Source organism: Hemitrygon akajei, chromosome 7 (assembly GCF_048418815.1).
Source record: "Hemitrygon akajei chromosome 7, sHemAka1.3, whole genome shotgun sequence".
In the NCBI taxonomy this organism is placed as follows: domain Eukaryota; kingdom Metazoa; phylum Chordata; class Chondrichthyes; order Myliobatiformes; family Dasyatidae; genus Hemitrygon; species Hemitrygon akajei.
In genome coordinates, this window is record NC_133130.1 from 159,217,002 (window position 1) to 159,239,093 (window position 22,092).

The window sequence follows — 22,092 nt, forward strand, 5'->3', positions numbered from 1 at the left end:
TGCAGAATTTCTTGCGCAAATGGGAGTCAGTATCACGTTTAACATTACTGGCATACGTTGTGAAATGTGTTGTCTTGTGGCAGCAGGACATTGTGATACATAATGACAAAAACTAAATTACAGTAAGAAATATATATATTTATAAACTTAAATGAAACCCCCCTTTTCCTTGGCTGACACACTCCTGAGATTGAAACGGCTCTCCCACTCCAACCCGGTTTGTGTGGATGCTGTGTAATTTGCTGCCCCATTACAACTTAGTGTCACAAAATAACAGACAGTACACTGCATACCGTTAAAGGAATTATATTTATCAATTTTAACTAAAGGGTTAGTAAAGAAAAACAAAAAGAGAAGGACCCATTTTAATTAAACAGTCAAATGTGCACAGGTTGGAGCTCAACCCTTCACTGCTATTCACCGATCCTCAATCGATCTCTGCACCTGGCTCCGTCAAATCACGGTCCCACACCAGGTTGAATCCTACAACCTGTTCTCTTCAGTGTCTTCTGTCTTCACCTCCCGCCAAACAAAAGCCCCAAGACCGAGCTTAGTGTCCCTCACCGAAACCCCCCCCCACCCAGTTCCACCACACTAATTGGATGGCACACGTTCCTCATCATCCCTTATCTTCAACAATAACCCAAACAGGCTGAAAGTAGAACAGACTGCTCTTACAGCGCTGCTGAATGAAATACCTACAGCAGAACAGTAAAAATGTGAAGCAGGATGTTACATAAATTAAATAAGGAGTGCAAAAAATTTTAAAAAGGGAATTGGCTTTATAGTATTCTTATTCATCTGTTTCCACTTGGACTACCTACGTTCATGTGCAAGTTGGAGGCCCAAGATTTCTTCATTGATACTGTGGAGGAGTTTGCAGGAATAGGGTGACACACTGTCACCGGAGGATTCAAGGATAAGAATTGTCACTGAACTGGGTGCCAGTGTGGGTCAGACAGCACAGGGTGTGAGTGAGCAGGACTTGGTGCATTGGAACGGCCATCGGTATTTTTATAGTCTGAAGTATAAGGCGATTGCAGCCAAGGATGACCCGGTCAGGTAACACTGAAGATAATGAATTCTGGTGGGTCAGGAAGGAGGCTGGACAACACAAAGATTCACATCCAATAGTAAAGTAGCACCCTGTGAGAGGCGGCCGTCCAGTGCGATGGACGGCTGCAGGAAGTGTTTGGGTGAACTGTTGGTGCACTGGTAGGATACTGCACTCCATCAGGGAGGTGTGGACAGTCATATCATGTATAACCTGGAAGAAAGTTCAAAATTAAATTTATTATCAAGGTATTGATGGTATGTTACCTTATACTACCTTGAGGCATTTACAAGAAAAAAAGAAATACAATAGAACTTATGAAAAACTGTACATAAGCAAAGACTGACCAACAGCCAATGTACAAAAGAAAACAAACTGTAGAAATTTTAAAAAGTGCTGCAATCATGAGTTGTAAAGAGTTCTTGCAAGTGAGTGCGTAGGTTGTAAAATCAGCTCAGGATTGTGTTGGGTGAAATTCTCCAATCCGGTTCAGGATGGTTGTCAGGTAATAACTGTTCTCGAACCTGATGATGTGAGACCTAAGGCTCCAGTATCTTCTGCCCAATGGTCGTAGTGTGAAGAAACCCTGGTCTGGATGGTGGGGGTCTTTGATGATGGATGCTGCTTTCTTGTGGCAGAGCTCCCTGTAAATGTGCTCTGTGGTGGGGAGGGCTTTGCCTGTGATGGGCCGGTCTGTGTCCATCACTTTCTGTTGCCTTTGTCATTCTTGGCCGTTGGTGTTTGCATACCAGACTCTGATGCAATCTGTTAGGATACGCTTCACTGTGCTTCTGTAGCCAGTTCCTCAAAGGTAGAACTAAGAGAAGGGGCCAAGGATCAAGCGGGTAAAACAGGAGCAACCTGTTGAGGCTGATTTATACTATGCCATAGGCCTGATTTTCACTTCTGTGTCGCTCTACGCCGTAGCGAGCATGCGTTGGTGTGCACCAAAACGCTAGCTGGCGGTGGGGTTTCTATGCCTCTGTGTTGAGTTTCTTCATGAGAGACACGGACGAAGAAATGCATTTCAAACATTTTTGCATGTCGGCAGGTAGATTTGACGATTTGTTTCATCTATTTCGCATCGGTGTACAGACATGGCGGAGAAGAAGCAACCGGAAATGCGATGCTACCAAGCGGACCGATCACAGTTGTTGTGGTCTGCGTCGTTGTGACGCATGAGTGAGTTTTTTGGGGAGGTACACATCACCCTACGGTGTAGGGTACGCAGTACCTACGGTGTAGATGCGACGCACAAATATAAATCAGCCTAAAGACAGGTGAACTTTTGAGGGATATCTGATCCGGGGGTGGGGGGGGGGGGGTTGATAAATGAGCGTAGGGCCTGAGGGCCTGTTGGTGGTAGCTCTTTCTTCAGTGAAAGACTTCTGAAGTGCAGCAGGAAACTGGAATTTACATTGTAATGACCAGGTTGGTCTTGCAAAGTGAGTGACCTCACCTCTTTCTCCAAGCCATCCACTCTCCACGAGCTCCTCCCATCATTCCTCCTGCAAAGACCCCACCTCACCTCTACATCCCACCTGATCCACATCTCATTCTGATTCCTGCCCCTCTGCTTTACGACAGACGTTGAAATCGATCTCTGTGCTACCTGAATGTATGTGCTGGTGTCTGCACTCGTGTAAAGCCTCTTGGGGAGTTTAAAAGCCTTGAAGAAAAGTATTGATCTGCCTTTGTGTCCTGTGTCTGCTCTGGGCAGTAATGGAGAGGTTTCATTTCCCCCTTCAGGTGCAGCCTGGGGTATCTGGGAGATCGCTGTCAGTTCCACAATCCCTGCCTTAGTTCACCCTGCAAGAATGAGGGCACCTGCAGTCCCGTCATCAACGGCCAGACCATCGACTACAGGTGCACGTGCCGGCTGGGCTTCACGGACCGCCTCTGCCTCACACCCGTCGATAACGCGTGCCTTAGCAACCCCTGCCGCAATGGGGGCAGCTGCCAGCTGACGACCAGCCTGCGGGAGTACAAGTGCCGGTGCCCACCCGGCTGGGCAGGTACATTGCAGCTCATTCAGATTCACGTTTCAGAATGGCGGGGTGGGGGGAGCGGCTTTCACTAACACTGACCCTCACGGGGAATGGGTACCACACACAATGCCCTTCACTAGGGTTGACTTCAATGGGACGCTGATGGCCTATTTCCAGTATATGAAAGGATAGATTCTTTGTGGAGTCTGAAAGTGCCTATGGCAGGATCATAGTGGGGAAAAAGAAGATCCAGAGGAGGTGTACAAGAACAATCCCAGTAATGAAAGTGTTCACATATGAAGAGCATTTGATGGCTCTGGCCCTGTACTCACTGGAATTTAGAGCAATGACAGAGGATCTCATTGAAACCTACTGAATATTCAAAAGAGTGGACATGGAGAGGATGTTTTCAATAGTGGGAGAGTCTAGGACCAGACGGCACAGACTCAGAAGAGAAGGATGTTCCATTTAGAACAGGGATGAGGATGAGGGTAGTGAGTCTGTGGAAATTGATTGCCACAGGCCTAGTCACTAGGTATTTATAAAGCAGCGGATGGTATGTTCTTCACCCGTAAGGGTGTCAAAGGTTACTGGGAGAAGGCAGGAGGATGTGGTTGAAAGGGAATGGTGGAGCAAAGTCAATGGGCTGATTTGCCTCATTCTGCTCCTATGTGTTATAGAGAAGAGAGAGAGAGAGAGAAACAAGGCGAGATTCCTGATTGAGAAGCCAAAAGCTTAAACTTGGAGCTGAATTGTTTCAGGATGATACTAGGAATTTGTGATATTTGTGAAAAGTTGTAATTCTTCCCCAGATACTCTTGAGGCTGGGAGTCATTGGAAACGTGTGGGGTTTTGTTGTGGGAGGATCTGAAGAATTCTAGAATCTAATTGGGACAATGAAGTTAGAAAACAGTGGTGGAATTGAAAACTGGCACAGACTCAAGGGGCTGAATGGCCTTCCTTTACCCAGCAGGCCCTGATGGTTCAGAGTGTGAGGAGCGATTCAGTCGGGAGTGGAGTTACTGATGGGGAATTATGTGTGTGGAAGGAGGAGTATGCGTAAACCGTGAGAGGAATGGGGACCTTGTTTGCATACTCTTTTCTTGCTGTGCCATCCACTGTCGTACTGAATGGTTGTTTTACATTGGTGCTTAGGTAAGCAGTGCCAGCAGGCGGACCCGTGTGCCTCTAATCCCTGTGCCAACGGAGGGCAGTGCGTTGCATTCGAAGGCCATTATATCTGCAGATGCACTTCCGGATTCCATGGCCCCATCTGCAAGCAGGATGTCAACGAGTGTGCAATCAGCCCCTCGCTTTGCCGGAATGGCGGCACCTGTCTCAACGAGATTGGCTCGTACCAGTGCTCCTGCCCTCCAGAGTACACGGGTCGCCGCTGCGAGAATCTCTACGTGCCCTGCTCCCCCTCGCCCTGCCAGAACGGAGGAACCTGCCGCCCACTTGGTGACGCTCTCTATGACTGCACCTGCCTCCCAGGTAAGTGGCTCACTCCCTGTTTATGGCTTCTGTACCTGCCCACATGTTCAATTGCACGATGTAGCTCGCTGGAGAGATTGGGTTGTGTGGACAATAATGGGTACCTGAGATGTAATTGAGTGGTTTGGTCAATATTTATACAGAATAACACCTCCACATGTGTGTTACCTGCTGGTTTATATTCAGATTAGTGGATACAAAGAACAGGTTTAAAGGTGAAATCCAATCAAAGGATGAGGAGTTTTTATGGATCATATGGGTGCATTGTGATTTCTAGTCTCGTATTTAATCAAGTTGTTCTTGTTCCTTTCTGCACTTTGTGGTGCATCAGGCAGCAACCTTGCTGTTTCTTTAACATTTTTGCTAGCTCGAGTTGCCGGCTCAGCACTCAGCCCTGCACGGATGGAAAAGCGTGCAAGGAGCCGGCCGGATTCGAACCCCGGACCACTCGCCTCGAAGTCCGGTGTGGATGCCACTCCACCACCGGCCAACGTGGTTCAAGTGCCTTTTGTATATAACCTAGATAGCTTTATGGACAAGGATGCCATTGAGAATTTGGGGCAGGACTTACACGTAGATCTGCTGAAATTCATTTCACGTGAAGCATGTGATAAAGTAACGTCAGCCTTCAACATTCATTCCATTGAAGTCAACACTCTGATGCTATCAATTGTATATGCATTCCCAGAGATCCACACATAAACCTGGCAAAGCCTCCACACTTAGGAGTGAGCTCCAAGTTGAAAACTAATTGAAGGATTTGCGGGTTATATATAGCACAGAAGATGGAAGGCTGGGAAATGTTTAGTATTCTAGATTGTTGTCCTGTTTAGAGTGAGACCGGTGGGGGAGGGTGTGGAGGTGGGATGGAGGGATGCAGAGTGGTGCACTTGGCTATTGGACAAGAGGGGCTCATTGTGTCACTCTCCCAGGGTACTGTGATTGAAGCTGTTAATCTTAGAGGAAACATCTGGGCAGCAGCTTCCTGGACCGTGTCCAGCTGCAGACATAGGCACTGAAGACTGGTGAGCGGAGTGAGTATCTGGGGACACGGCTCTCTCCTACACTCTCATGCTGCCTCTTACACATCCCCTTACCCCCTCCCCCTCTTTGACCTTGGGTTAAAATCCCAAGTAGTGCTCACATCAGCATTAGGCCATCCAGTCCAGGAATTTCTTGTACTTAGTCAGGAAAGGAAATCTCCCTTCCTTAATTTAGAACCTGGAGTTATAATAATATCTTTGTGTGTGATCTGCCCTGACTCCCATCACTTTGAACTTAGCCAAAAAACAGGTTTTATACAAAATAAACTTTTTTTTTTACAATCTTTTTCTTATTTTCTTGCAGCACAAAAGGAAGTCACCTTGCCCTCTGTGATAAATCATCCCAATCTCCCTGCCTTTCCTTATACAATTTTCTTCCCTTCCAGTTTTTACACAATCCTGTTGTTATTGTTAAACTTGCTTCACCATCAGTTCAAGCTGTAGAATACAAATCAACAATAGAAAGAACAGAAAAATTTTCTACTCCTGAGCATATCTTGACCCTCTCGTTTCCAACCCTCCAGCCAATGGAAATTGTTCCTTTATTTTTGTCCCATCGTTCATAATTTTCTCTGCACACCCTTCCTCTGCCTGTCTGCAAGCTGTTAGGACGAATTCTGGGGTTATGGTGCATAGCAAATATTAATTTCAACAGCAACCAGTCTTCAGATCTGATTGTGGTTTGTAGATTGGGTTTAAAATGCAGCTCAGAACAATGGCGTTTTTGGAGCTGCAGACTGGGATTGATTGCAAATCAAAAAAACACCCCATTGACTTGAGATGTGTGCGTATGCGTGAATGCAGCCCAGAGTCAATGGTGATTAACGTTCATTTTGAGTGTCTGGAGTGCGAGTGCGAAGATCTAGATATTTGAAAATTTATATGTAGTTCAAAGGAAGCAACGTGGATACCGTGGCATGGTAGCGTAGTGGTTAGCACAACGCTTTACTGTACCAACAACCCATTCTATTCCCACCACTGCCTGTAAGGAGTTTGTATGTTCTGCCCGAGACCATGTGGGTTTCCTCCGGGTGCTCTGGTTTCCTCCCACAATCCAAAGACATACCGGTTGGTAGATTAATTGGTCATTGTAAATTGTCCCATGATTAGGCTAGGGCTAAATTGGAGTTTGCTGGGTGGCCTGGCTCAAAGGTCTGGAAGGTCCTTAAATAAATAAATTGTAAGTATAGAATTGTCCTGTCATTACCTTTGATCTTTAGTATATAAAAATGGCATCCAACGATGCCTACTTATTGTGCTGAATAAAGATTTTCATATCACCAGCTTCAGTGTCTCTCAGGTGACTTCGTTTGTGTTTGTGTTCTTTCAACTCGTTTGTGAATCTCGGTTCACCTTCCAAAACTTGCTGATTTGACTCATCTCAACATCATTCAGAAGTTGAAGCTTGACCTGCTGAAGGGTTTCGGCCCGAAATGTCGACTGTTCACTCTTTTCCATAGATGCTCTCTGGCCTGCTGTGTTCCTCCAGCATTTTGTGTGTGTTGCTTGGATATCGTCTGGCTGTTTGGCGAGAGGCACCGCAACTCACCGTGATAACTGTGCAGGCAAGGGACACATACTTTGCCTTTAATGAATGATGGACCAACGTAGAAGACCAACACTCAGGAGAAAGGGCTGAGGATGAGGTTATTTACAAGGTGGAGGTGTTGCTGACAAAGCCATAAATCATTACCCATCCTTAAGTGCTTTTGAGAAGGTGCACCACAGCCACCCTTCCAGTGAAGGTGCTTTCATGGAAGAAGTTGCAGGATTTTGAATAAACTTTCAAGTCAGGAAGGTATGAGACTTTCCAGGGGTCTTCAGATGGCCATTCACCACAGGCAATAGACCATCTTCACTTGGAAACCAATCACTGGTCCTTCTAAATCCTGCTACTCTTTCACAACAGTACTGTAGGAATATCGTCACTGGAAGGCTTGCAGTCAGACAGGTGTGGAACATTGTGAGGGACTATCGGGAAGTGAGGATCCCTAGACAAAATAACTGCGAATAAAAAGTAAGTGCAACAGCACACAAATATAAAAGTACTGAGACAGTACAATATGGGTGCAATACTGCTTAGCGCTGTGATGTGAGGCTCAGCAGGGTCACAGCCTCAGGGAAGAAGCTCTTCCTGAGCCTGCTGGTGCGGGAGCGGAGGCTCCTGTAGCGCCTACCGGATAGGAGGAGAGTAAAAAGTCCATGGTTAGGGTGAGATGCATCCTTGATAATGCTTTTCGCCCCGCCCAGGCAGCATTTATGGTAGATTTCTCAATGGTGGGCAATTGTGTGCCGATAATCCGCTGGGTGGTTTTCACCACCCACTGGAGTGATTTGCGGTCCGATACGGGACAATTGCCATACCACACTGAGATGCAGTTGGTGAGTATGCTCTCATCAGTAAAAGTCCATCAGTATCCTGGGACAGAGGTGAGCTTTCTTGATGCTCCTCAGGAAATAAAGGCATTGTATCATTGTTCCACTGCTACTATTGGCTTCCTCTCCTGTTCTAACCCCAGGCAAGCTTCATTTCAAACAACAGTCCACTGCCTCTATCTCCTCAAGTCTGGCTCACTCAGAACTTTTGCTCATTGAATTGTATTGAGTCCAGTTCCAACAATCAGCTGGATTTCTCCTGCGCCTCTTTCAGTCAAAACACATTTGATAACTCTGCGTACTCTATTGATGATTTTAAATACACTACCAATGACCGTGTGCTTTCAGGTGCCAAGAATCTAAACTCTGGAATTCCCTCTATAAACCTCTTGTCTTCATTCTAACATCCTCAGAAACTGAATTCTTTCACCACCTCACTCCCCTAACATCTCCTGATATGACTCAGGGACAGTTTAGTTTGATAACAACTCTGTGTGAAGGACCATCCAATGTGTCACTATTTATAAACAAACTGCCTTTATCATTTTACTGTCTTTATCAGGATTGAAATAAAGGTTTCTTTTTAATCAGATAAAAGTTTTATTGAAGTAATTTTCATCACTTGAAGTTCAGATCTCTTCGGGTTCCAACCAGGATGACTGTCCAGGAGAAGAAATCTTGGTTAGAGGGAAATTTATTTAATATGACATGGGAGATTTATAGATTAAAGAGTGAAATTGCCTCCTCTGAGGGCTGGTAATTTTGAATAGGGTTGTATACCATGACATTTATATTTATGTTTAACATTAGGATGGCACAGTCGCATAGTGTAACGCTATTGCAGCGCCACTGACCCAGGTTCAATTCCTACCGCTGTCTGTAAAGAGTTTATATGTTCTCTCCATAATCATGTGAGATTCCTCCGGACGATCCGGTTTGTTCATTCTCTCTGTGTCCGTGTGGGATTCCTCCGGATGATCCGGTCTGTTCATTCTCTCCATAATCATGTGAGATTCCTCCGGACGATCCGGTCTGTTCATTCTCACTGTGTCCATGTGGGATTCCTCCGGACGATCCGGTTTGTTCATTCTCTCCATAATCATGTGAGATTCCTCCGGACGATCCGGTTTGTTCATTCTCTCCATAATTATGTGAGATTCCTCCGGACGATCCGGTCTGTTCATTCTCTCTCTGTCCGTGTGGGATTCCTCCGGACGATCCGGTTTGTTCATTCTCTCCATAATCATGTGAGATTCCTCCGGATGATCCGGTCTGTTCATTCTCTCCATAATCATGTGAGATTCCTCCGGACGATCTGGTTTGTTCATTCTCTCTCTGTCCGTGTGGGATTCCTCTGGACGATCCGGTTTGTTCATTCTCTCCATAATCATGTGAGATTCCTCCGGACAATCCGGTTTGTTCATTCTCTCCATAATCATGTGAGATTCCTCCGGACGATCCGGTCTGTTCATTCTCACTGTGTCCATGTGAGATTCCTCCGGACGATCCGGTCTGTTCATTCTCTCCATAATCATGTGAGATTCCTCCCGACGATCCGGTCTGTTCATTCTCTCCATAATCATGTGAGATTCCTCCGGACGATCCGGTCTGTTCATTCTCTCCATAATCATGTGAGATTCCTCCGGACGATCCAGTCTGTTCATTCTCTCCATAATCATGTGAGATTCCTCCCGACGATCCAGTCTGTTCATTCTCTCCATAATCATGTGAGATTCCTCCAGACGATCCGGTCTGTTCATTCTCTCTGTGTCCATGTGGGATTCCTCCGGACGATCCGGTTTGTTCATTCTCTCCATAATCATGTGAGATTCCTCCCGACGATCCGGTCTGTTCATTCTCTCCATAATCATGTGAGATTCCTCCGGACGATCCGGTCTGTTCATTCTCTCTGTGTCCATGTGGGATTCCTCCGGACGATCCGGTTTGTTCATTCTCTCCATAATCATGTGAGATTCCTCTGGACGATCCGGTCTGTTCATTCTCTCCATAATCATGTGAGATTCCTCCGGACGATCCGGTCTGTTCATTCTCTCTGTGTCCATGTGGGATTCCTCTGGATGCTGTGGCTTCCCCAGATAGAAAACTCCCACATTCCAAACAGGTCGAGGTGGTAGATTAATTGGTCACAAGGGTGTGATTTGTCACGTGGGTGTGATGGTCACGTGGGTGTGATTGGTCACATGGGTGTGATGGTTACTTGGGTGTGATTGGTCACCTGGGTGTAACTGGTCACATGGGTGTAATTGGTCACGTGGGTGTGATTGGTCACGTGGTTGTAATTGGTCAGGTGGGTGTGACTTGTCACGTGGGTGTGATTGGTCAGGTGGGTGTGATTTGTCACGTGGGTGTAATTGGTCAGGTGGGTGTGATTTGTCACGTGGGTGTGATTGGTCAGGTGGGTGTGATTGGTCAGGTGGGTGTGATTTGTCACATGGGTGTAATTGGTCAGGTGGGTGTGATTTGTCACGTGGGTGTAATTGGTCAGGTGGGTGTGATTTGTCACGTGGGTGTGATTGGTCAGGTGGGTGTGATTGGTCAGGTGGGTGTGATTTGTCACGTGGGTGTAATTGGTCAGGTGGGTGTGATTTGTCACATGGGTGTAATTGGTCAGGTGGGTGTGATTTGTCACATGGGTGTGATTGGTCAGGTGGGTGTGATTTGTCACATGGGTGTGATTGGTCAGGTGGGTGTGATTTGTCATGTGGGTCTAATCGGCTATGTGGGTGTGATTGGTCAGGTGGGTCTAATCGGCTATGTGGGTGTGATTTGTCACATGGGTGTGATTGGTCAGGTGGGTGTGATTTGTCATGTGGGTGTAATCGGCTATGTGGGTGTGATTGGTCAGGTGGGTCTAATCGGCTATGTGGGTGTGATTGCTCAGGTGGGTGTGATTTGTCACGTGGGTCTAATCGGCTATGTGGGTGTGATTTGTCACGTGGGTCTAATCGGCTATGTGGGTGTGATTGGTCAGGTGGGTGTGATTTGTCACGTGGGTCTAATCGGCTATGTGGGTGTGATTTGTCACGTGGGTCTAATCGGCTATGTGGGTGTGATTGGTCACAAGGGTATGATGGTCACGTGGGTGTGATGGTCACGTGGGTGTGATGGTCACGTGGGTGTGATTGGTCACATGGGTGTGATGGTTACATGGGTGTGATTGGTCACGTGGTTGTAATTGGTCAGGTGGGTGTGATTTGTCACGTGGGTGTGATTGGTCAGGTGGGTGTGATTTGTCACGTGGGTGTAATCGGCTATGTGGGTGTGATTTGTCACGTGGGTGTAATTGGTCAGGTGGGTGTGATTTGTCACGTAGGTGTGATTGGTCAGGTGGGTGTGATTTGTCACGTGGGTGTGATTGGTCAGGTGGGTGTGATTTGTCACACGGGTGTGATTGGTCAGGTGGGTGTGATTTGTCATGTGGGTCTAATCGTCTATGTGGGTGTGATTGGTCAGGTGGGTCTAATCGGCTATGTGGGTGTGATTTGTCACGTGGGTCTAATCGGCTATGTGGGTGTGATTGGTCAGGTGGGTGTGATTTATCACGTGGGTCTAATCGGCTATGTGGGTGTGATTTGTCACATGGGTCTAATCGGCTATGTGGGTGTGATTGGTCAGGTGGGTGTGATTTGTCACGTGGGTGTAATCGGCTATGTGGGTGTGATTTGTCACGTGGGTGTAATTGGTCAGGTGGGTGTGATTTGTCACGTAGGTGTGATTGGTCAGGTGGGTGTGATTTGTCACGTGGGTGTAATTGGTCAGGTGGGTGTGATTTGTCACGTGGGTGTGATTTGTCACGTGGGTGTGATTGGTCAGGTGGGTGTGATTTGTCACGTGGGTGTAATCGGCTATGTGGGTGTGATTGGTCAGGTGGGTGTGATTGGATGGCACAGGCTCATTCCCTTACATCCTCTCTAAATAAAAATAATGAATAACATTTGGAGAAAACAATTCATTTGTGATAGCAGTGAGCCCCAGAACACGGGGCTGGGGGAGTGGTGGCACATTGGTGTAGTCTGGTGAGATGCTGCCTCGTAATGTCAGAGAGCCAGGTTCAATCCTGCCCTCTGTGCGGATACTTCAGGGTGTTCTCATTTCCTTCCACGTCTCAAAAGACACTTTGATTAGAAGTCCTGTCAGTTTCTCGTGGGTAGCTGAGCAGAGGACTCTGGTGCTTTGAGAAAGTGCAGAGAATAACCAATGGGATTGGTGGCTGATGGCCACCTTGGTGGCGGCCTCCATGATGTTTGTCCTGATGATTGGAAATGAAGTCAGGCAGGTTATTAGAATGATGAGATAATTAGCCCGGTTCCATTGAATGGCAGAACTGGATGAAGTGGCTGAGTGTGTTCCTCATGTTCCTGTGGGTGGGGAAGGGAGACAGTCTGGAACTTCGTCCTCTGTTGATATTCCAAAAGCACAAGACAATAGCAGCCACAAGAAATGCTGGAAGCCTTGAGCAACACACGCAGGAGGTCAGGCAGCATCGAATGTGGGGTGGGTGGGGCGGGGGGTAAACAGTCGATTCAAGCCAAGGCCCTTCATCAGGACTGGAGAGAAAGGGGGCAGGAACCAGAATAAGGAAGTGGCGGATGGGAAGAATACAAGCTGGTGGGTGATAGGTGAAGCCAGGTGAGGGGGAACTAGAGGTGGGGGGAGAATGAAGTAAGAAGCTGGAAGGGGAGAAGAGGCTGAGGGATGAGAGGGTAACTAAAATGGGGGATAGAAAAAAAGGGAAAAAGAGGGAGGCAGTCTTGGTGAAGGGTCTCTGCCCGAAATGTTGACACTTTATTCCTTCCTACAGATGTTGCCTGACTTGCTGAATTCCTCCAGCATTTTGTGAGTGTGACTCTGCAACTTTAACAGGAAGTATATTGGTTATTACCGTTCAAAATCCTGCAAATTCTGGAATAATTTCTGCAGGTTGGAGGATAGAACAAGTAGTGGTTGTCAGAACATTGCCAGCAGGGGTTAAGTATGTAAGCTGCAGGAAATTTGGGCTTTGACAAGTTGACTTCCTGTTTCTGAGCTCTGTAGAGTACAGTTTCCTGTTTTGCAGTGATAGGCATAAATTATTATTTTCGTATATTTTTAATTGTCGTTCATAAAATAGTAATCTCTTTTGTATGGGTTTGTCATAAACACACACACACAGGGAGTCACTGTTAAAATTCAGAGATGGACAGACAGACAGACACACACACACACACACAAAGTTAAAGAGAGAGAAAGAAAGACACACACACACACACGGAGTCACTGTTACGTACTCAGAGATGGACAGACAGACACACACACACAATGTTAGAGAGAGAAACACACACACACACACGGAGTCACTGTTAAAATTCAGAGATGGACACACACACACACACACACACACACATACACACACACACACACACAAACTAACATACAGCTGGAGATGACTGGAAAGCACAAGATAGTCTGAAACAGGAAAAGGCAAATTACATCAAAGCTGTTCAACAAAATGCACAACCACAAACTATGTTCCTTTGTCTAAGTCTTTTAATTAATTAATTTACAGGAAATGGGTGTTGCTGGAAAGGTCGACGTTAGTAGCCCATTCCTGTAAACGCGACCAAATTGTTCACTGAGGCACTTCAAAAAAGGATAAGTTATGTTCAGGGAAGGACGGCAAATTCCCTTTCCTAAATGAACGTTATTAAATGAACTGAGATTTCGCAGTAACCTGAGAGGTTTTTGCTGTGACTCTGTGGTTAGTGCCGTTGCTGTACAGTTGAAAGTTTAAGAGGGTTCAGAAATCACTCCAGAGGTTGAAGCACAAGCTCTAGGCTGACGATACCGGTGTATTACTGACAGAGTGCTGAACTGCCGTCGTTGTCTTTTGGCATCATCTGCCCTCAATGGAATAGGTGGAATGTTCCTGTCAGTCTACCTGGCCAGTACTTATTCAGCAACGAATAGACTTTCTAGTCATTATTTTGTAGACTGTGAAATCTTGCTGTGCTCCGAGTATCGTCCACATTTCCTACTGATGGTGATTTGAACTGTAATCCCTGGTTGTGGAGTACTTTGAAGTCCTATGAGGAAGTAAAAGGGTTTGTTGAATCTACAGACCCTTGCTTTCAGTTTCAATTTCTTTGGTAGAGCCATAAATCGGTCAATCCTGCTTCTTTCATCCAACTGAAAATCTGCTGCTTTTCTGGAAACACAAGGGTTCCATATTGTTCACCATCACTGTAGAACATCTGACCTTTGGTTCCTCTCGTGTCCTCGACTGTCCGAGCAACACTATTCTCAGAACTAGGTTAGTGATGTTTGGGCAAGGCCCAACATTGGGGTACTCCCAGGTCAAAGTGCTCTTCCCAGCACAGCCCCACCATGGAATGTCTGCTAGCAAATAAGTACCTTACCTTCATACTTCAACCCCACCACCTCCAGCGCTGCACCACGTCTGAGCTGTAAGTGAAGCAGAACGATGGCTTCAGCAGCTGCTTAGCTGCAGATTTCTGTAGAGCCAGGTGAAATTCAGTCCCAAATCCAATATCATCTTGGAAACCCACGGTGTCATGTTAGAGTCTGCACCCTTCACCACCCTGAACCTCTTTATCTGGGTATTGCTCTGTATTACAGCTATATAGGTCCCTGGTCAGATCCCACTTGGAGTACTGTGCTCAGTTCTTGTTGCCTCACTACAGAAAGGATGTGGAAACCATATAAAGGGCACAGAGGAGATTTACAAGGATGTTGCCTGGATTGGGGAGCACACCTTATGAGAACAGGTTGAGTGAACCTATTTCTTCTTGGAGCAACCGAGGATGAGAGGTGACCTGTTAGAGGTGTACAAGATGATGAGAGGCATTGATTGTGTGGATAGTCAGAGGCTTTTTCCCAGGGCTGAAATGGCTAGCATAAGAGGGCACAGTTTTAAGGTGCTTGGAAGTAGGTACAGAGGAGATGTCAGGGGTAAGTTGTTTACGCAGAGAGTGGTGAGTGCATGGAATGGGCTGCTGGCGACAGTGGTGGAGGAGGAAACGATAGGGTCTTTTAAGAGGCTTTTAGATTGGTACATGGAGCTTAGTAAAATAGAGGGCTATGGGTAAGCCTAGGTAGTTCTGAGGTAAGGACATGCTCGGCACAGCTTTGTGGGCCGAAGGGCCGGTACTGCGCTGTGGGTTTTCTATGTTTCTGTGACAGTTTCCTTTCTCTGGTTAATTCAGGATTCTCGGGCCAGCACTGCGAGGTGAACGTAGATGACTGCCCCGACCACCAGTGTGACAACGGAGGGCTGTGTGTGGATGGGGTGAATACCTACAACTGCCAGTGCCCCCCAGAGTGGACAGGTAAACACTCGGACAGATTGTCTCACTTCAAGCCTGCCAGGCTGCCTCCTGTGAGAAGACTTCTACTCTTGCTTGTGAGATTCAGGGGTCTCTTTCCAAGAGATACGGCTTACTGGTCCACAGCTGATAATAAAGCTGTTCCAGCCTTCGAATTTGATCAGTCAGCCATCGAAAGCCTTCATCTGCTGTGGTGCTAGACTCTGGAATTCCTGCCCTAATCCCGTTCACTCCCTCTTTTCCCTTTTTGGTGCCTTTAACCAGCCCTTATGTCAGCTTAGTGTCAACGTTTCGTGATGACATCCGGCAAAGAGACGGAGTGTTTGTCTGTCAGTGCCTGCTGTTGTGGGACCTCCTGGGAGGGAGAGGTACTGCCACCAAAACCCGTCTGGAGGCCAAGAGACCTCTGTGAACCGGCTAATTAAAAACGGCCTCCAACTGAGGCGCCTACCCTTCCAAAGGTTGACCGGCTGTGACATATTCAACTCCAGAGAGCATCACAGTCCTTGCATCGTGTTCAGAAGGGTCAAATGGGAGCAAGAACTGTGCTGTTTCTCACTTTATCTGGCTGCCCCCATTGGTAGAGCCCAGCTCCTCTTCCAATAACATAACTGGGAGGCTCTTCCCTTCCCTCCGCTACACGTTACAGCTCAGGGGCTTAGTTCGTGATTTTCTGAGGGATTTTCTTTCTCCATTCTCCAATGCCTTCGCCACAGGCCAGTTCTGTACAGAGGATGTGGATGAGTGTCAACTCCAGCCCAATGCCTGCCAGAACGGAGGGACCTGCCACAACAGCAATGGAGGCTACAACTGTGTTTGCGTCAATGGCTGGACGGGAGACGACTGCAGTGAGAACATTGATGACTGTGCCATCGCTGCCTGCTACACTGGGGCCACATGCCACGATCGTGTCGCCTCCTTCTACTGCGAGTGTCCTCACGGAAGGACAGGTAAAACATGAACGTCTTTGTATATCACACTAATCACCTGCCTCCGACCTTTGCCTGCTTCTGACCTATCATCACATTTAACCTCTCACTGCCTCTGACCTGTCATCACCTAGGAGATCTCACTGTCTCTGACCTGTTATCACCCCGGAGATCTCACTGTCTCTGACCTGTTGTCACCCCGGAGATCTCACTCTCTCTCTGACCTGTTGTCACCCCGGAGATCTCACTCTCTCTGACCTGTCATCAACTTTAACCTCTTACTCTCTTTGACCTGTCATCAACTGGGAGATCTCACTGCCTCTGACCTACCTGTTGTCATCCCGGATCTCACTCTCTCTGACCTGTCATCACCTTTAACCTCTCACTGCCTCTGTCCTGTCATCACCTAGGAGATCTCACTGTCTCTGACCTGTTATCACCCCGGAGATCTCACTCTCTCTCTGACCTGTTATCACCCTGGAGATCTCACTCTCATCACCTAGGAGATCTCACTCTCTCTGACCTGTCATCATCTTTAACCTCTCACTGTCTCTGACCTGTCATCACCCCAGAGATCTCACTCTCTCTGACCTGTCACTGACTCTGACCTGTCATCACCCCGGAGATCTCACTGTCTCTGACCTGTCATCACCTTTAACCTCTCACTGACTCTGACCTGTCATCACCCCGGAGATCTCACTGTCTCTGACCTGTCATCACCTTTAACCTCTCACTGACTCTGACCTGTCATCACCCCGGAGATCTCACTGTCTCTGACCTGTCATCACCTTTAACCTCTCACTGACTCTGACCTATTATCACCCCGGAGATCTCACTGCCTGTGACCTATCATCTCCCTGGAGATCTCACTCTCTCTGACCTGTCATCACCTTTAACCTCTCACTACCTCTGACCTGTTGTCACCCTGGAGATCTCACTACCTCAGTACTTTTGCCACCTCCGAACTCTTGCTGTTTTTGTCTCAGAGCAGTGTCTGATTACCAGTGATCTCTTGTCTCTACCCTTGACCTTCTGTTCTCTCTCTCACTGCTGTTCTCTGAACGTGCTGCCTCTGCTCCTTCCACCTTCTGACCTCAGCTCCTCAGAGCTTTCACCAGCATTGACCTTCCCAGCTTTCACTGACCCTGACCCTTTGCTGCTGCTGAATCTTCCCCGTTTCTGATCTTTCACACCAATCCATATGTTTGAGATGTTTAGTAGGATGGACGCGGACAAATAGACTGCCTGGAGAATATGAGTCTAGAGGGCTGGAGGAGGAAGGGACTTGGAGACTGAGAATCACAACTTATTGAATAAATCAATAAGAATATTCAAAATTCAGCATCACTTCTACAGTAAAATTCAGAAGTAGAGAAATTGCATCAAATTGTGGGACTTTGATTAGATACCATTTTGACAGTTCTGCTCCTCAAGTTACTAAAGTGGTCAACAGTCATCGTGATTTGATGGGTGAAAGGGCTTACTGCTGTGCTCTATCTCCCTTTGACTCAGAAGAACTGTAGAAAGTGCAAACAGCGTATTTACAAGGATGACAGCGGAAGTGACAGGTGTCAGCCACAAGGAAGGACTAAAGGTTGTTCTCTGGAATAGAAGGCTGACTGAGGTTATTAAAATAATGAAGGTGCTCGATAGGCAGATGGCAGAGAAGATGTTCCCCGTGTAGAAGACAAAGTGCCCAAGCTCTCAATATACTTATCAGAATCAGGTTTATTATCACTGACAAATGTCACTGAATTTGTTGTTTTGCAGCAGCAGTGTAGAGCAAGACATGAAAACTATTATGAATTACAAATTTAAATATACATAGCAAAAGACAAATATTGTTTTAGTGCTCACGAGTTCATGGTCTGTTCAGAAATCTGATGGCAGAGGGAAGAAGCTGCTCCTAAAACATTGAGTGTGTATCTTCAGGCTCCTGGCCCTCCTCCCCGATGATAGTAATGCAAAGAGGGCAAGTCCAGGATGGCGAGGGTCTTCAGCAATGTATGCTGCCTTCTGGAGGCACTGTTCACAGGTTCACATATTTGCCCAGAGAGTACAGAACACAGGAATGCAGAGAATGACTTGCACGGTCCATGAAAAGGGAATCTGGGTACGAAACTGAAGGAGAAAGGGAAAAGAAGAAGAAGTGAGTGAAATGACACGAGATAGGACGAGGCTTGTGTTCAGCACAAATAAGAGCACAGACCAGATGGGCCAAATGGCCGTTTCACACTGTAAGATTCTTATCTGAACCAGGTTTTAAGCAAAGGATCGGGTGCGTGATTGATGAAATGGGTGACTGGGATATTGTTCACGTGAAGGAAAGACTGGGTGGCTGTTTGCTTGTGGTATACCCTCCCTGCTGATCCTCTCTCCTTTTTTGCCTGCTCTGTAGGCCTGTTGTGTCACCTGAACGATGCCTGCATCAGTAACCCGTGCCACGAGGAAGCCAACTGCAGCACCAACCCTGTCAACGGGAAGGCGATCTGCATGTGCCCAGCTGGGTTCTCGGGGACCGCCTGCAAGCAGGACGATGACGAGTGCTCTTTAGGTAACGCAGGGAGCCTTCAATCCTTCATCTTCGCTCGCACTTCTTTCTCCCGTCCTGCAGTGAGGTTCGGACAACCCTTCCTAACGTGGTGTCTTGTTAGATCACTGCGAGCAATAGAGGGGGAGAGACGCCTGGGTCTGGGCTCACCTGGCAGAATGAGTCTCTGGAGGCAGAGCAGTGGCTGAGGGAGGGAAGGACGGCGGAGAACTTTGAGCGATGATCTTTTAAAGCTCTTGCTTGTGTGGCCTTCCGCAGGTTCCAACCCTTGCGAACATTCAGGGAAGTGTATTAACACGCTGGGCTCCTTCATGTGCCAGTGCCTGCCCGGCTACCACGGCCCTCGATGTGAACTGGACTTCAACGAGTGCATGTCCAGTCCATGCCAGAATGATGCCACCTGCCTCGACCTGATTGGACGGTTCCAGTGTATTTGCATGGCCGGTAGGTGCAGAAGCCCTTGGTCGTGAAGGGGATCAGCTGGGAGGAGTGGTGGGAGACGGAGGACGGTGTAAGGACCACATCACCTGCTTAGACAGAACATAATCAGAGACAAGCGTCAAAGCCTTCAACTAACATAACACAGTAGGTAATAAAGAGGACGGTCACAGACAAAGGAAGTCTACAGTTGTTAGACGATCGAGAAAGAAAAACACTAACTCATTGGTAGAACTTTACAGAGGACTCAAAAATAACTGGGGAGCAGGCCCACCAAAATGGCAGAACAAGTTGACATGGCTGCTGAAAAAGTGTCTATGGAATCCTGTGTTCGATAACGGAGGAATGGCATATAAAAGCAAAGCTATTGTGCTAGATGATTGGGGAAATAAGTTCAGGTCCCAGTGGGGAATGTTAGAAAATAAATCTGGAAACAGGAATTTTGAACTATAATAGTGATCATGTCCAATTGGTTAACTAACACCTACGCAGATAACTAAACCTGTTATCCTTGTCTGGTCTGTGTCACTCATGCTCTACACCAACATGGATTGACAGCTACCTGTGGCAATCTGGATGTAAGACCACCCTCCCAGGGCAGCGATGGGTGAGGGGACAAGGGCAGATTGCATCAAATCCTGGCCACTCAGTCTGTGCCTGGTGGCACCCATGTTGGCAGGTATCCTTGAGACTAGATCGGTCTGGGCCTCAAACCCACCAAGGCTCAGTACTGAGCGTCGCTAGCACAGGAAGCAATTATGTCTTCAATATTCTCAGTTCACACGGAGGTTCAGTTAACCAACAGAGCCTAACATTTAACTCTGTGTTTGGGGTTCAGGCATTACAATGACCATGAGTGTCCATACTTGGCTGTGGTTGGGTTGGGTGCAACTTGGGTTGTAATTTTCCACACTCAGTAGATCAGGTAGGGAAATTCTAGGCAGTTTCCAGAGTAGATTACACGGTCAGCACAACATTGTGAGCTGAAGGGCCTGTGATGTGCTGTAGATTTCTATGTCCAATGTTCAGAAGGCCTGCTCATCAAGATTGACGTGGCTAGGGTCACTACACATATGGATGCAGAGAGATCATTCTCCTTGCGGGGACCTTATTTTACGTCCATTGAGAGTGTTTGACCAGGAAAAGTGTGGCAGAGATCTGGACAGCTTTTCTCTGGGTCATTCCTAGAACGAGATTACTAAATTTTGTCGAGGAAGTCTATCCATGCATCCGGAGCAGAGGTGAGGTCTGCGTCGGGCCGGATCGGATAGCTGAGTGGGCAAAAAGAAAATGATCTGTATGCTACACTTTACAATGGGGACGTGGGAAATAGCCTCCAGATTTTAACGGGAGAAAATAAATATTTCCTCCCCTGTCTCTAATCCTAAGAATGTTCATGATGAAACATCTGAGATAGAAATGGTTAATTCTGTGTGTTAAAAAATTGCAGGTTACACAGGACTCTACTGTCAGATTGATACCGACGAGTGTGCCAGTAATCCATGCTTAAACAAGGGCAAGTGTATCGACAAAATCAACGAGTTTGAGTGCGAATGCCCTTCAGGTTAGTGCCAATAAACATTCCTACTCACCCCAACCCCCACCACATCCTCTGTGTGCTGTGAGCAAGGCCAGGGATTAATCCCGGCCTGCGGGCAGGCTTTAGTTGCCAAGACAAGGCCTACATGCTCTCCCAACCCCCTCACTATGGAGCAATCGGTCAACTGCCAAGATGATTCTGCTCATAACAACTGAAACTGGAAAAATGAAAATAATAAATTCAATAAAAAAAGTCCAGTCATTTTTCTGATAAAATGCTTGAGTGTGCCCATTTGATTATCAGACATTTGAGGGACTTGCATCAGGTCTACTCCCGGCACTCTACAGGCACCCCTCTCTGTTCTAACTTTGAAAGCAGACTGAAGCTGTTATTTATAACGTATTTTCTCCTTCGCCTCTCAACTCCTTAACAAACGTTCAGACCAGCAAATGTATACAAGCAAAAAAACACAACAAAAAGAATGCCAATACAATACCAATCATCAAACCTGTACCACATTTTAATAAGGTAAAGATGAACTCTGCTCAACATTTCAATGTAGTAAGGTCCCCAACACACTGACCCTCACTGGGGATGGGTCCCACACACACGGACCCTCACTGTGAACGAGTCCCCCACACACACTGACCCTCACTGGGAGACGGGTCCCACACACACTGACCCTCACTGGGGGACGGGTCCCACACACACTGACCCTCACTGGGGGATGGGTCCCACACACACTAACCCTCATTGGGGGATGGGTCCCACACACACTGACCCTCACTGGGGGATGGGTCCCACACACACTGACCCTCACTGGGGATGGGTCCCACACACACTGACCCTCACCGGGGGACGGGTCCCACACACACTGACCCTCACTGGGGACGGGTCCCACACACACTGACCCTCACTGGGGGACAGGTCCCACACACACTGATCCTCACTGGGGGATGGGTCCCACACACACTGATCCTCACTGGGGGACGGGTCCCACACACACTGACCCTCACTAGGGGACGGGTCCCACACACACTGACCCTCACTGGGGGACGGGTCCCACACACACTGACCCTCACTGGGGACGGGCCCCACACACACTGACCCTCACTGGGGGACGGGTCCCACACACACTGACCCTCACTGGGGGACGGGTCCCATACACACTGACCCTCACTGGGCGACGGATCCCACACACACTGACCCTCACTGGGGGACAGGTCCCACATACACTGACCCTCACTGGGGATGGGTCCCACACATACTGACCCTCACCGGGGGACGGGTTCCACACACACTGACCCTCACCGGGGGACAGGTCCCCACACACTGA

General features: G+C 47.6%; 1 protein-coding gene across 1 annotated transcript in view; it reads left to right on the top strand.

The window, feature by feature from the left end:
• The window catches only part of notch1b (notch receptor 1b), a 101,431-nt gene that overhangs the window by 37,197 nt on the left and 42,142 nt on the right, over positions 1–22,092 (top strand). Inside the window, 7 exon segments of the mRNA XM_073052307.1 lie at positions 2,804–3,069; positions 4,198–4,536; positions 15,179–15,301; positions 16,015–16,248; positions 18,626–18,781; positions 19,037–19,222; positions 20,667–20,780. Of these exon segments, the coding sequence (XP_072908408.1) occupies positions 2,804–3,069; positions 4,198–4,536; positions 15,179–15,301; positions 16,015–16,248; positions 18,626–18,781; positions 19,037–19,222; positions 20,667–20,780 (1,418 nt within the window).